The following is a 16,060-nucleotide window of genomic DNA, read 5'->3' as shown; positions in this document are numbered from 1 at the left end:
TAAAGAGGTTTTTTATATTATTTTGAACAAAAATGTATGTGTACAACTAAGGTCTGCTTGTTTTGACACATTATTTTAAATATATAGCTAATATATACAGTATAATGGCTAATTTACATAATTAGTTATTATTTATTTTTTAGTCAGTTATTTATAACAGATTTTTTCCCTGCTGGGCCATTAAAAACCCTTTGCGTCTAACAGCACAAAAATGAAAATATCTCAAAGTGATAAACCAGCTGACTAATATATTGAGAAACAAAAAAGTTAAAAGTAAAGTTGCAAAAACTAATGCATTACAGTATTAGTTACCGTTGAATGTAATGCCGTTACATTACCACTTTACTAGTAACGCGTTATTGCCCAGCAATGGATATGAGAAAATTAACCATAGGTTTACTACAAATACAAAACTGAATATTAAACCATGGTAACCATAAATAAAAAATTATTTTGCGATGCTAACCATAGTTTACACATTTATGGTTATTGCACACTGAATCTGAAATTTTTACTGTAATTTTTGCACATTAAAAAATAAATTCCACCTCATGTTGTGTAAACCGTACTGACATACTACCTCCAGAACTTTCATCCGTCAAAAAGAATTCGGGTTTGATTTTTTTAAAGTTTTTTGCTTCCGGAAAAACCTTTTTGAGAGGTGTTTTGACAGTTTAGAGCCACCTTACAAGCCAAAATCTAAATACAGAATGCCTTCACTTGAGCTACAGATAACTTTATGGCAAACACAGTGTATAATGTAAACACAGATTGTGGCGAACAGCTATATACTGGATTTAGTGACTGGCGCAACTCTCCCCTGTGGCTGCTTGGTGTGTATGTGTCTATACATTTGACATTTGCTCATAAACATTATAATTGAAAGCATGGTCCACTATCAGTTTGTTGCTGCGACACACCATGAAAGTCGTGTCATGCATATCGCGTTGCTTCGGCTGGTCAACTCGACTACCATCTTTTATAATGCCTATAGGTAGTGGCAGTCTTTGTTCAGGATTTGTTTTCGTATCTAAATCTGTGAAGTATCACAAGCAATGTACCAAAATACCACTGATTTCCAGAAAAAAACTTTGCCATTCGGGATAATCTTGGTAGTGCTTAGTAACTCGCTTTCCTCTCTACGTAGGCTAGTATTAAATGAACACAATATGTAGCATATTCCTCTTTCCTTTTCTACTTTGGAGAAGAGAGAAGAAAGCAAAGTATCACTGCTTGAACTGACTCTGAAATGTTTAGCATTTTTTTCATAATAGATTGATTAATACGCATCGGACTCAGTGTGCAAGGTTTGTTTACGTGATGAATTTTTCGCATATGAATTTTAAAAAATGCATACGAAAATCTCAGACTTCAGTGTGCAAAGACCTTCACTATAATTAAACAAGGGTTAATTGTCAAATGGCTATGTAAAATGGCATACCTTTCAAGGTAATACCTTAACATACAGTAAGGATACTTGAAAACTTGATACCAATCAAAAACACATCTTTGTGACAACAACTTCAGAAAGACTGTTGTTGTTTTATGCATGTTTTGGGGTTGATTTAAAGTGAAATATTATGTTAGTGGCAGTTAAAAGTGTGTTTAATATTCTTAGAAACAGGGTTAGTGTGATTTTTACCAAATAGAACATCATTCCAATCAGTCAATCAGATTTAGGGCATACGTTTATAGTTTATGTTAAATCTAGGCTTACAGTTTGGGTTGTATGCTTCTACATCATTGTTATCCAAATATTAATCCCCTTTTCATATTATATTTTGGGAATATTTTACAGTTAGGGTTAGGTTTAAGGTTTAATCACCATAGATGTTAATCCAGGATCTAATCCTGCGGAAACAGATAAACGTAACATGGTAATTGAATACACTGGTTTGTGAACATATCTTCGTAGTTAAACTGCTAACAACTAACATTCTAATAAGCACAATTAGCTGCTACAACTTTATTATCAAGTAAACAGATGTGTTTGGCTTTCTCATTTTTAATAAATTAGATTAAATCTCCCCAAGACATGGATTTTATTTCTCAAATTAAGCAGATTCTCGTCACTGCTAATATTATTCCTTTATTTTAGTACATTTAAAATCCTAACGCTGGACAGTTTTGTCTCAAAAGAAGTGTTTGGCTCTCTCAGATGTCCATTTTAATCTAATTTTGCTGGATATTAGTCAAAGCTGGTTGTCCTTGGATGAGTTTTGACGACTGTGGCTTTTTTGTATGAGTTGGTAGTTATTAAAGCAAATATATCAGATTAATGGTATTGTCAGTTTTTCTGCCTATTAGCTTTTTTATATGACCTTTCCTGCATTGAGCCATCCATGTTAGCTTTCCTAATGCTAATGGTAGCATATTAATTTTAGCTTTCAAAGTAATTGAATGAGTCTAATCCATGCAGCATTATCATTTAAATCATCTGACCTTGTTGTCGTTCCGACCGCTTCTATATTCAGTGTCCTTCAAATACAAGAGAACATCCAACAGAGGTTTTGGGGCATCGTCCAAAAAGAGAAATTTGCAAACCCGACGTTTCCATTGTGCAAACAGGCTGGGACGCCGTGTTTTAATGATCATATACAGCAAACCGTGCATACAGTTACAAAGAAAACACTTGAGCTTTTCGACGTGTTTTGGCTGTCTTGCCTGAGGCTGATTGAATGTTCTTGTGCTTTGGAGAACGTCCACATCGTCTTGGTCAGGGTGTTTGGTATCCATATTGATTCAGAGATCCTTGTTTGCACTAAAGGACAGGTAGGTAATTGCCCTGATATGTGCTGTTCCTCGCCGTTGTTGTTATGTCAATAGTGTATGACCTTTGCATAATAAATGGATATGCAGGCTAGGACACATTAGCCCTACCGAGCCCATGGCCAAAAACAAATTGGGCTAATGAAATGATGTATAACCTGGAGCATGCAGGAGAGCTGCACTTATTTCTCAGGGACTTGTTTTCCATGCGCTTTTCTCCCAGTGAGCCAAAACACAAATTGAACACTCAATGTACAGGCTGCCCTAAAGCATTAGATGGCTTTCCCTGTAGACCTCCTGAAGGAGCATTAAGTGCCAGTCAGACTCTCAAAAACGTAAGACTCTTTCAAGCGCTTTCGCTTCAACAAAGTACCCTTGTTTTTTTAAGCACTCTTCTATTTTTGTTTTGGAAAGCTTTGTAATAATTGAAAATAAAATTAAAAGCAATTAATCTAAATATTCATAAAAATTCACATTAGCATATTTTAAGATTTAAAAAAAAAGAAATAGGCAAATTACTATATGTAACGAAACAGACGCTGAGAACAGACTTGCGGATCCAAATGCAGTTTATTAATCGAGGTCATAGAGGCAAGGGTCATAAACAGGAATAAAACAATATCATAAGGGAAATTCAATAATCATGGTCAATAAACAGGCGAGAAGTAAGACTAGGTGGCAATCGGTCAAGATTATAAACAAGGCTAGAATCAAAACGCTAGAGCTGCATAAATCGCATACTTATGCACTATTCTAAGCCTTTTTGTTGTATAAATAGTGTAAGTATTGTGTTCACTCTGAAAACTCTAAAAATAATAAGTGCACTTTAATTACCCGGATGATGCACTCATTCAGCTGGTGAAATGAAGTGTGTAATGATAGACTCTTCACGCACTCAACGATCGCAGGTTTGTTTACGTAGCGGAAGGGGTGGAGCTATCGGGCGCACATGTTGGATAACTTTATTTATTTTGGATTGTGAAAGCAAAATTATCCTACGAGAGTGATTATAGCGCCTCCCGATGGGGAATGCTGTTATACTCACGGCAGGTATTATTTGATAATTCGGTTGTTTATTTCACTGATTTGGCAACCATCAAACGTCATCAGGGAAACGGTTTTAATTTCCGCTTAGTAAAAAAAACATAAGTGTGTCATTTGGGACGACACTACATACATATACTGTACTATCCTGTTGAGTGTGTAAGTGCATAAGTACATAGTGCATGAGTGCATAGTGTATAGTGTGCCATTTGGGACGCAGCTTAGGAATAACTGACATGAAACTGAGGTTTTAACACAGTGTCGAGATCCCGAATCTCTGTATCTTGTAGCCTAGTGGAGCGTGCGTGTGCAGAAAGTTACAGTGCTGCAAATGGCCCGAGTGCAAATCTCAACTTGCACACATACTCTGAAATTATGACTTGATGTATTTTATTAATGTTACATTTTTATGACCAAAACAAGACATATTTATTCATAAAGTGTTCTTACGGATGTCAGACTAATGTTAAAACAAAACACTTTACAAGAACAGAGCATTTAAAAACTAATATCTATAGCTGCGTCACCCTGGATTCGAACCCATTAGCTCTACATGCTAGTCTGGAACTCTCACTGCTCCACTAAATCACTTGAAACCTCAACTTTAAAATGTAGGGTTTAATACCTCAGTTTACTTAACTGCTTCTTTGCCGAAGCTGTTCAAGAGCTATGCATAAACAATTACCACTAGGTGGCACATTTGTTTAGACTGTTTCAGTGTTTCATAAAGCCTTGCTTTGCCCACCACTACAAAACACAGGAAAAACAAACAGGAAAAGCGCTTCGCAACATTCAGTAGTGAAACAAGACTCAGCCGTGTGTGAATGCAGGTGAGGTGTATTCATAGTCCTGTAATCAGTGTAGATGAGTAACAGCTGTGTCTGTGTGTGAGTGTCCAGATTATTTTCAGCTAGGATAGTAAGGATAGTAAGCATCTTGTTTAATCCCGCCCCTTTTCGCAGCGCTGTACTACAGAATTTCGCAAGCTCAAACCCTATTGTGACCGCAGCTTTATGCAGATCTGCAAAGTGGTTTCTTAATTTTTAATCAGAAAAAATATATTATCATATTATATTATATTATATTATATTATATTATATTATATTATATTATATTATATTATATTATATCATATTATATATATATATTTTTTTTTTTTTACTAAATAAGAGTGGGGCTGTAAGACACAATCATGCATTCATACTCTGAGAAATGAAGTTACAGCAGATCTGTGTTGTGATTTGAATTAATGTGAGATGGTGCATGTGCATTTGCCAAACACACATTAGAATATTACATCGGTTTCCTTTCTGCGCTGTGTTGTATTTGTTTTGTAATTTTTTTATTATATGCAATTACTTTGTAATGGAAAAGTCAGCGTTGTGTAACAAAACATATCCATCTGTTTCTGTGTAGCCGTCTGGAGCAGAACATGATCAAGAACATCCCAGCAGGAGCCTTCTCCACATACAAGAAACTCAAGAGAATGTAAGAACTTCTTCACACTACAACATACACTATAATGAGGAGTCTACCATTTATGCTATTTTTTAAATATTTGGGTCTGTATTATTTTATAATACTTTTATCTGGAAGGATGTATTAGTTGGATCAAACATGAGAGGTCATTCGGTTTAGAACTGAAGGTTTTTGGACAACAGCTGTTTCCAAATCTGATAATGAAAAGAAATCTTTAGCATTAAATAAGGATTTTTTTCAGTTTACTTATGGTTGTGAATTGCATTATGGGTCCTTGATCTCCTCTTTGCCAACTTTTGAGATTGAAAATGGAACTCTGTAGTGACTTTTATTAACTTTTTATTAGTTTGAAGCTAAATATTGTATAACAAAATTATATAGAGAGGATTAAGTCTACAAAATTTTCAACATAAGTTTATTTTCAAGTTTGTGTACTGTAATTTACAACACCACCCCAGACAATACTGTATATCACTTCTAACTATTGAAAAGGTTATTTTTTTCAGTCTTTTCAACATCAAAAGTAGTTGGTGGAGAGATCAAGCATCCATAATGCAATTCAAAAGCACAATAAATGTAAATAAAATCACAAAATACAGAAAATTATGTGACACTGAAACCCAGAGTACTTTGCAGAAATAAAATGTCCCAAATAAAAAAATATTTAATTTTATAAAATATATAAAAATAGAAAAGTTATGTAATCCCAAAAGCTTTTTAAAATAAACTAAACATTCCATATCTGGAGATTCTTACACTTTTCGGCCCATATATGAACTCATTTTGAACTGTACTTGACACAAGGGCTCGGTTGTCAGCTTTATAAATAAATAGTGAAATAGTGAGGGCGTCATTACATGCACAGCACTCTCTGGGATGTCACCCTGCACACAGAAATCTCCATTTGAGAGACATAAATTCAAATATTTAATAGGAACTTCTCACCTTTGGTTTGGCAAAGATGCCTTGGCATGAAGAGATCAGTATTTTGAGGAATACATTAAAGTAAATCTGGGCTTCCTAAGAGGAAAAAAAATCTTTAAAAATGAAAGGGAAAATGTGTTGACAGCTCATTTACAACTTCTAAACAGACATTGTAGTGATGTGTTCCAATTAAATCAATGAAATGTACAGTAATGTTTGAAGAAATAAACTGTAGAGTTAAATTTTCAACTTTTGAGTTAAATTTCACCTGATTTTGACCAGATTTCACATTATGCTAACAGTAAACTTAGCGATTTTCTTATTATTTGGAAATGGAAAGCAACGTATTACTTCCCATTAGAGAAAGTGTAATGGCTAACATGGTCAGTGTGGATTTGTTCTCTCATCTTAATTGCACAAGTGAACTAGTTTTTAATTTAGTTTAAGTAGCTAAAATATATATATTTTTATAAGATGTAATAAAATACAAAGAAGCCATACTACAAAAAACTTTTTATTATAAAAAAATACATATGTTTTATATATATATAACTGTTGATCAACAAACACTTCTTTTTCACTTCACACATGTCATCCCTCCAGTTTTTGCCAGCATTCTTCTGTATTTTACCATTCTATCCCGCTATCATCCTATCATTAAGTATTTTCCCATATTTTTATATTAATATTTATTAATATTAAATTAATATAAAAATGTCTGCATGGACTTTCTATTGATCATAGCTGTGCGTCGATTGTCGACTTAATACAACCTCTGAATCAGTGAATGCATGTAGTGTTGCTTGACAGATGTTCTTCATATGATCCCAGATCAGTTTCTGTACATGCCATTTAAAGCAGAGTTAAAGTGCAGGACACTTCGGGATTAGTGTGTGTTTTAAACAGACAAATACACTTAATAATATTTAAAGAGTTGTTTTATTTTAAACAACTCATTTTCTCTTAATTTAGCACAGTTACTAAAGGAATTGAATGCTTTCATTGTAGATCTGTGCATTCTAACGATGACAGCTCTGTTATCAAACAAAACAGAACGAAAGATTCCACCAAGATTCATGTGCTGCCCTTTACTTGTTTGATAACAGAGGTGTCACTTTCAGTGTCATGTACAGAAGCTGATCTGGGATCAGTTCATCATACGAAGCACGTCCATCAGTCAGCGCTTATACATGCACTCACTGATTGAGAGGTTGCATAGGAAGGTTGAAGATCGACGCAAAGCTTTAATGGAAAGAAAGTGAATGCAGACATTTTTATATTATTTTCAGCGTGCTTTCAAGACTAAAAATATAGGAGAAATATGGGAAAATACTTATTGATAGGATGATAGCCAGATAGAGTGGTAAAATACAGGAGAATCCAAGCAAAAACGGTAAGGTTGACATGTATGAAGTGAACAAAAAGTGTTTGTGGAACAGTTTTGCGAGGAAATGCAGAACATCTTTGCAAGATAACGCAAAACATCTTTGCGAAGGAGCGCAAAAACTTTGTTTTCCTATCACTGTTTTTTTTCTCCCATCAGCTTGGTTTTTTCACCCCCATTTTTTTTCTTCCATCCATTTTCCATTAATACCCATTAATCTATTAAAATGTGAAAGCCATATTAATAGCATTTATTTTGTTAAATATAATTTAATGTTCATTCAGTATTAAAACACTCGTATTGTTCACTAAAATGCATTTTATGCATATCAGTCTATTGTCAAACATCATAGACAATATTAAAAATAAAGTCTAGTTTCAGTTAAAGCCAAAGATACAGAAAGATATATTCTATACAACACACATGAAGTACACAACATGTACTATTGTTAAGGTAATGCCATACAGGAGTCCTAGCTATTTCCTAATCTTCCACCTCTTAAAAAATAGCATAATTATCAGGGTAAAAATATCATATATTTATGATTCACCATTAACATGTCATTTAATGTAAATCCATTCATTAAATGATTAGCTATTTCCTCACATAAGTTTTTATTCAGCATAGTCTGTCCTCCATTGACAACCATTTAAAAACAACCTCTTGTCTCCTTTCTCATGCACTGGCTGAAGTGTTAGCATTATTATGCTAAAGATTTTCAACTTGTCATCTTCTGTTAGCTTTGAGTAAACTCTACATACGTTCTTTTGAGTGGTCATTTTGACACTGACTAGCACTTTAAAAGGCAGATGTGCCTCCGATTTTAACTTCTTACCTTAAAATATTGCTGAACCTTTAACTTTAAAATATTGCTATTATTCTAAAATCAAACAAAGCACTGTATAACTGAGTTCAGCAGACCAGCGCAAGAATTTCAAATACTCCGGGGAATAATCTGCCCATTTTAATTATTTAATTTCTTAATGTCTCTGCTAGTTAAAGCCACTGTAGGCAGTAAATTGTTTCCAATTTTAGCTGAACAGTCCTTTTTAAAGATTAGCTGCTAATGATAAGTTTCTTATGTTCACTTCCCGTTAGTATTGAGTTTACACGGGTATTTATGGAGTATCGGCGTCCTGTCAGACAAATGTGCAAAGCATTCTTTTATTGGTCTAACACTCAGCTGTATTATCTCTGTGTGTGTCTGTGTCTGTGTTTGATGTTATTCCAGAGACCTGAGCAAGAATCAGATATCCGAAATTGCAGAAGACGCATTTAGTGGCCTGCGCTCTCTCACGTCACTGTGAGTATTTCTCAAATACATGCAAACATTTCACAAAATGACACAAACATATCAAAACACGTACGCCTGAGCTGCACGGTAATACGTTTAGAAAGATAATAGGTGTGCGTAAATGCAGACACTCAGGTGAAAGGACAGGTGTCGAATAAATCAGCTGACAGAATGGAGACGAGACAACAACTGTCTGCCTATGTGTGTGTGTGTGTGTTTGCTGACATCTGCAGCAGTGTGAACACAAGGGAGGATTTTCATTTAAATCACCTCAACAAGTCTGGGAGAGACAGAAGACTCAGAGTACGCATATTAATTTGGTCAGATCTATCGCTCTGCGTTCGGCCCACACAGCTGTACACGAGACAGAGCTCATTTACACATGCCGCGTGATTAAAGAGACGCTGAGGGGAGGAAGATGGCCCGCAGTCTCTCAGGGAGCGGGAATAAAGCAGGGACACACCAGATGACATAAACACACAACCACACGTTTGGAAATTAGAGTGCGTCGGAGGAGCAGTTCAGGCAAAAGTGAGCGTCATTCTGAACTAAGATGAACTCAACTCTTTAGTGGGACATAAAAAACTAATATTATGGACTATTTGTCGAGGGGGGTTAAACTTCAAAAGGACACAAACACTGTAAATTACCAGAATAAATAGCCTATGTGATTTGTGTACTGTATTTCGTGTCTTTTGAAGTCATGTAATATCTTTGTGTCTGACCAACAGAACAACATTCAATGTATTATGCGTTTGTTAAGTGTGACATCACGCGAAGGGGCTTCCGGGTCCAAGCGCTCTATGAAACTGAATGGGGAGACTCATCAAATGCTAATAATAAACGTTTACAAAGCGATGTAATACTTTCGAAAATCATGATCGCAATATATATTTCCATGTCTAATATCCGATGGCCAGAAAGTGATAATTTTTTTTATAAATTGTTAAAATTTTGGTATTTGTGATGCAGCAAGCCCAGAGATTGTTGTGTACACTATGACTTTATAAAAATTTCACTTTAATGCGTGATATGAATAGTAAGTGGTCATAAACGAGGAATTTGTCAATTCAAATGAGTGGCAGCTTGGACCCGGAAACAGTATTACATACAGTACGTCACTAACACGTCACCACTTAACAAGCGGATTAGCTGCAATTCATGGCATCTGCGTGGCTGATACTCATTTATTTTTTTTTCTAGAATTGTTTATTTATAAAATTATTTATTCAAATCTGTTCAGCGATGCAAAAAACACATACAGTAATCTATAGAATTGTTCATCAGCAGTGTTGCCAGATATAGCTGACTTTTTTATAGCCCAAAAGCTGTCCAAAACCCGACTAAACGCACAAAAACACCCAAAATATAAGCAGAATTTTGTATTTAATTTTGATTCATTTAAATCTAATTTATTTAAATCTAAATTGGATGGGAAACTGCTCAATCTGGCAACACTGTTCATCAGTTTGACTATCTGATGCTCTTTGAGGCTTATTTGATGACAAGGGACAGTTAAAAAAAAATAAAAACCGATAGCCAGTAATAAAAATTTGCTGGTAATTTCCTTTTTTTTAGAGTAAAATATTTATTATATATTATTTATTATATACACCGTAGCCAGCCTGGTGAAAAGAGTTTTTTTTTAAAGTGGACATTTTTGCAGTTATTCCCTTTATTTTCCATTTACAGTTTTTGTCCATCATTGTGGCGCATTTCTCACAACACTTTTTACATTTGCACAACAGTTAATGCATTTCTCAAAACAATTAGTACAAACTGCAAAACCTAGTTGATAACCTGCAAAAGTGTGTCACTTGCTCAAAATGCATAGCTCATTCCTCAAAAGCAAGTATTGATGTCAATGAAAGTGTCAGTATCATCAAGATGAAAATTCTGCCGCCATTGTTCATGAACAAGATAGTCAAATGGTTTTGTCATGTTTTCATTTTGACAGTTTACCCAGTCATTTTTTTATCAATGCAAAAAAGTCCGATTTTGGTGACACTTTCTGAAAATGCTCAATACAGCACTATATACTATTTGCACAGCCATTTGAAAACTACAGTAATGTTAAACATCAGTGCATTTAGTGATGAAGAGTCTTGAGTACAAAACACTGAATACAGTACGTATTTTTCACATTTTTACTGCATGTGCTTATTGAAATTCTAATTTATTCACAGCATTGTGCAAAAGAATAAATACACCCTTATTTACTACAAACATAAACTCCATTTGGGTAGAGCTGTGCACAACTGTAAACAATATTGCTGCACATATTGGAGCTGAACCTTCAACATACACAGGTAAATAATTCATGAACATGTTCAATCTAGAGGACATTTTTAGTAAAATAAAGATTTATGTTTTTTTGTATAAAATTTGTTCGACAGATTTTTACAACTAGTTCAACATTTTGTATGTAATGACTCAAGTAGTAAAATGAGGACTTTTAGTTTTATATGAAATTACTGTTCAGCATTCACAAGTTTAGTTAATTTTGACTGATATGACATAAGCAAACGATAATGTTATAAGCTGTAGAGTTGTATGAAAGCAATTGATGCATGTCCAAAAGCATTTGCAATTTGTTGGAAGAATGAGAAACTGCTACTATGATGTGCGAAAATGACTAAATGTTTTGAGAAATGCATTAACTGTTGTGCAAATGTAAATAGTGTTGTGAGAAATGCATTAAAGTAACTGAGAAAAACTGTAATAATGAGGTTTAAACACTGCATTTGAGGGACATTTTAGGCACTGTTTGTCAGATGGTCATCATAACCGCACTTTTTGACAAACCAAAAAACATTTCCAAAGATTAAGAATAAAGAAATATGAAAACAATAGCCTACTTATTTTTTAAAATACAAATATATTACATCATATACCAGTAGACAAAAAATAGGAATCCGGTAAAGTTTTAAATTAGAAACTATTACGATTTATTAGGCACATAACTGGCCAGCACATTCTACTTTCCTCAGTCAAAAATCACAACGGGAAGTCACGCCATGGCAAATTTGGCATCCCAAATTCTGTAACTGTAAGATAAATTCTGTAAGACCAGAATTCCGCTTGGTCTTAAAACCTTTATTGTTAGGATATTTTCACAATTTATAATGGCATAGCAGACAAAGAGCTCATGTATGAGACAAATTCTGTACCTTTGTTAGTGAGTGGTGGGTCTTTCAAACCACCCAAAACCCGGGCTGTGGACCTCATAGTAATATTTTTAACTGAAACTGATGTCCTTAGTGTTAATGAAATCTCTATTTTTTGGCTAAATTGCAATCTATGTTATGACTGTTTTGATGGAAAACAACTGATGGTTTTAATTATTTTTTTATTTAATTATATTATTTAATTATATATATGAATGTACTATGTGCAGGAGTACATTTGCTTTTTTTATGTTTCATGGTTTTAAGCCTTACTAAAAGTTTGTTCACACCAAGGACGGTTACTGTAGCAATAAAGATGTAATAAAAACATTGTTTTCAAAGTTATCCTAAAATATAAGAGACTAGCAGCATTTAAACAATTGTAATAATTATCTCAGAACTGGAATAACTTTTATGATTGTTTTTTTTTTTAGCCGATTTCCTTTAGCTTTTTCTCAAAAAGTATCCATCTTTGCAATTATTTGTCTCATTTTTTATTCAATAATGAGGTTTAAATACTGCATTTATGTGACATTTTAAGCACAATTTGTCGATGGTCATCATAACCACACTTTTTGAAATACCAAAAACATTTCCTAAAGATTTAGAAAAAAGAAATATGAAAATAATAGCCTTCTTAAAATGCATATGTATTACATTTAATATCAGTAGACAAAAAAAAAAAAAGGAATTAGGAAGGTTACTGATAAACATTGACAGCCATTAAGAATCCACTAAAGAGCTTTAGAACTTTTTGTAGTTATAATTATTGTTGGCCTTAAAAATTTAAAGTGATCAGCAAAACCTATTTTTTAAGCAAAAGACTTGTTTGTTTGTTTGTCATATATAGCTATATTGTATATAGTAGGATGACTTCAGAAGACTTTTGTTCAGTTGAGTTGAGTTTATAAACCACTTTTATGGTTTAACCTTCATGAAAGACACATTCACATATTATGAGTTGCACATGGGCTACACATTGTGGGTTGATTCACTGCGGTCTGTTTGCATTGTATCTGTGTGTGTCTACAGGGTCCTGTACGGAAATAAAATCGCAGAGATCCCAAAGGGACTGTTTGATGGCCTGGTCTCCCTGCAACTGCTGTGAGTGCTGCATATGTGATTCAATAACCTTCAATGTCAAGAAGATAATGTCCTCTGTGTGCTGCAGTGTGACTGTGAATATATGGTGGAGCCCAAATTTCAACACTAGTGAAAAGTATTCCTTTCACTAAAAGTATTTTTACACTACCACTGAAATGTCTGCGGTCAGTAGGTTTTTGAAGAAATGAATACTTTTATTCAGTCAGGGTACATTAAATTGATCAAAAGTGACATGAAAGAAATGGAGAATTTTAGAAAAACTATTCTATTTTTTAAATGCATTACAGAAATCTAAATATGTTGTTTCAACAAAAATATTTAAGTCTGTGTGAACCGGAAGTTGCTGAGATTTTTATTTCACTATGCTAATGTACTTCCAAATGAAACATAATATTGTGTAGGTGGCAAGGCTTTCTTTTGGGAAAAAAAATCAATTATACATTTTAAAATGCCTTAGAGAAATCAAAATATTTTGTTTCTACAAAAAGTCTGTGAGAACTGGAAGTTGATGAGACATTTATTTCACTATGTTAATGTACTACCAACTAAGGGGCGGGGCTTTCTTTTAGGGAATAAAAACAGTTATATATTTTGAAATGCATTAGAGAGATCTAAAAAAAAATTTTCTACAAAAAATGAACTTCCAACTGAAACTGAATATTGATTAGGGGTGGAGGTTTTTTTTTTGTGCATCATTTCTTCATAGCAGTAACTGAATGGTGTGCTATCTATATATCTACACTGCAAAAAATGCTTTTCTTAGTCTGAATATCTAAATATTGTTAAATCAAGAAGCATTTTCTAGACAAGCAAAACTTATTGTCTTAATTTAAAAAATAATTTAGCAAAATTAAGTGAGTTTTTTCTTAAAACAAGCAAAATAATCTGCCAATAAGGTAAGAAAAACAATCTTGTTTAAAACTGAAAACAATATGATTTTTTTTAACCCTATTGGCAGATTATTTTGCTTGTTTTAAGTAAAAAAAACTCACCTAATAAGGGCACATTATTTCTCAAATATTTGTTAATTGTCTAGAAAATGCTTCTTGATTTAGGAATATGTAGATTTTTGGAATACAAACAAGAAAAAGCCTCTAGGTAAGAAAAGCATTTTCACAATTTCATGCATCTGTCTGTCCTTCTGTCTATCTGTCTGTCTGTCTGTCTGTCTGTCTGTCTGTCTGTCTGTCTATCTATCTATCTATCTATCTAAACAGTTTTGCTTGTTGCGTTATAGGAGGTAAAAGAAAGTAAAACAAAAAAAAAGTGAGGAGAGCGTGTTTTGTTTTGGTTGAAAGGAGAATGAAGTTTTATTCCTGCTTCCTCCGAGGGAACACTCTCCACATCATTAGCATGTAAATTGGACTTGATTGCTAAACATGTCCTTCACACCTACTTATATTTGTGTAGACATGAAAACATTGCTCAGACACAATTTCTGCATTTAATGGGCCAAATTGAGGTGAATCTGTCGGCTCTAATGGGCCTTTTTCAGCTTATTCTAACGATTTGGGGAATTTCTGATGGCTTCCGCTTTTCTTAATGTACACAGTGCTGCCGCGGGCACAAAAATAAGCTCACATCACCTGTTATTAAGCTTCTAAAGCACCATAGATTTACCAGAGCAGGCCAGCCCATGTTTTCACTGTCAACTGCCATAATGACACAAATTATCTGTGTTTTCAGCAATTAGAGTTGTTCGTCCTTAATGGATTTTCTTAATAAGACCCTTTCAAAGGAACACCTCCGGGCATTCCAGCTATTTGGCCAAGCTATGTTTGAGTTCCAATGTTTTTTCCTGTTATGTGCATGGTTTTATTTGCTCTTTACACTTTCTGTGTTGTTATTTTTTCCGTTCTTTTTTGACATACTCAAACCTAATTAGTTCACCCTGTGAGTAGACTAACGATGCATGTGTTTGCTTCAAGACAAAACCTCATTACAATGGCTTTCAGTAATTAAGCACATGACTGCGTTAGTCAATTGTCAGACGGCATGAACGGGAGAGACGTGAAGTCAGGGACCTGACAGGAGTGATGGGTGCAGCTGAGTAATACTCCAGCAATTCTTCCACAAAGCATTCTGAGTCAACCGTGTAAATTACATCGATTGATTTGAATATGTTTCTGATGCTTACAGGAGGTTACACAGCTTTGAGAACTGTGCATATCCAGCCTGATCTCATGAGCAAACATAACTTGTTGGTGTATTGTCAGAAAAGTGGCTAATTTGTGCATATTAATAAGATTTTATTCATATGAAAATGTTTTTTAAAGGAGGCTTGCCGCCAATCCCCACTCTTATACCTCATTGGGGGATGAAGAAGGCAAGGCAAGTTTCCTTATATAGCACTTTCATAAACAATAGTAATTCAAAGTGCTTTACATAAACAAGAATTAAATAATAAATAATTTAAAATGATTAAAACAGATTAAGGGCCCTTTCATACACCCGGCGCAATGTGGCGCAAGGCACGGCGCAGTAGTCTTTTGGTAGTTTCAGCTTGGCGCAAGAGTCGTTTTTAGGCGTTGCGCTACGCTGTTTAAATAGCAAATGCATTAGCGCTCATATATGCGCCCATAGGCGTTCTGGTCTAAAAAGGAAGGCGTTCTGAGGCGGACTGCTGGCTCGTTGCTATTTTGAGAAACTATAATAGATTTTTCATTAGACCAAAACAAACCCAGTCTAAACTCCGGCGCAGAGTTGCGCCTTGCTTACACACTGCTTAATACGCACAAGAGAGCAATAGGCAAATATCTTTACATATGAAAACATTTTAATATTAAGGGAATATATATAGGATATAATAAGAATAGATGTAGAATATAAATATAAAAAATTTAAATATTACAAGACATTATTGTCTAGTGTACATAAATATGAAATCTTCATCTC

General features: G+C 34.2%; 1 protein-coding gene across 1 annotated transcript in view; it reads left to right on the top strand.

The window, feature by feature from the left end:
- slit3 (slit homolog 3 (Drosophila)) overlaps window positions 1–16,060 on the top strand; it is a 272,477-nt gene that overhangs the window by 176,199 nt on the left and 80,218 nt on the right. The window contains exons 10-12 of the mRNA NM_131736.3: window positions 5,230–5,301; window positions 8,832–8,903; window positions 13,094–13,165. Of these exons, the coding sequence (NP_571811.3) occupies window positions 5,230–5,301; window positions 8,832–8,903; window positions 13,094–13,165 (216 nt within the window). The remainder of the gene's footprint in view (window positions 1–5,229; window positions 5,302–8,831; window positions 8,904–13,093; window positions 13,166–16,060) is intronic.

Source organism: Danio rerio, chromosome 14 (assembly GCF_052040795.2).
Source record: "Danio rerio strain M-AB ecotype USA chromosome 14, GRCz13ab, whole genome shotgun sequence".
NCBI classification, from domain to species: Eukaryota; Metazoa; Chordata; class Actinopteri; order Cypriniformes; family Danionidae; genus Danio; species Danio rerio.
This window is presented reverse-complemented; position numbering and strand designations above follow the sequence as displayed.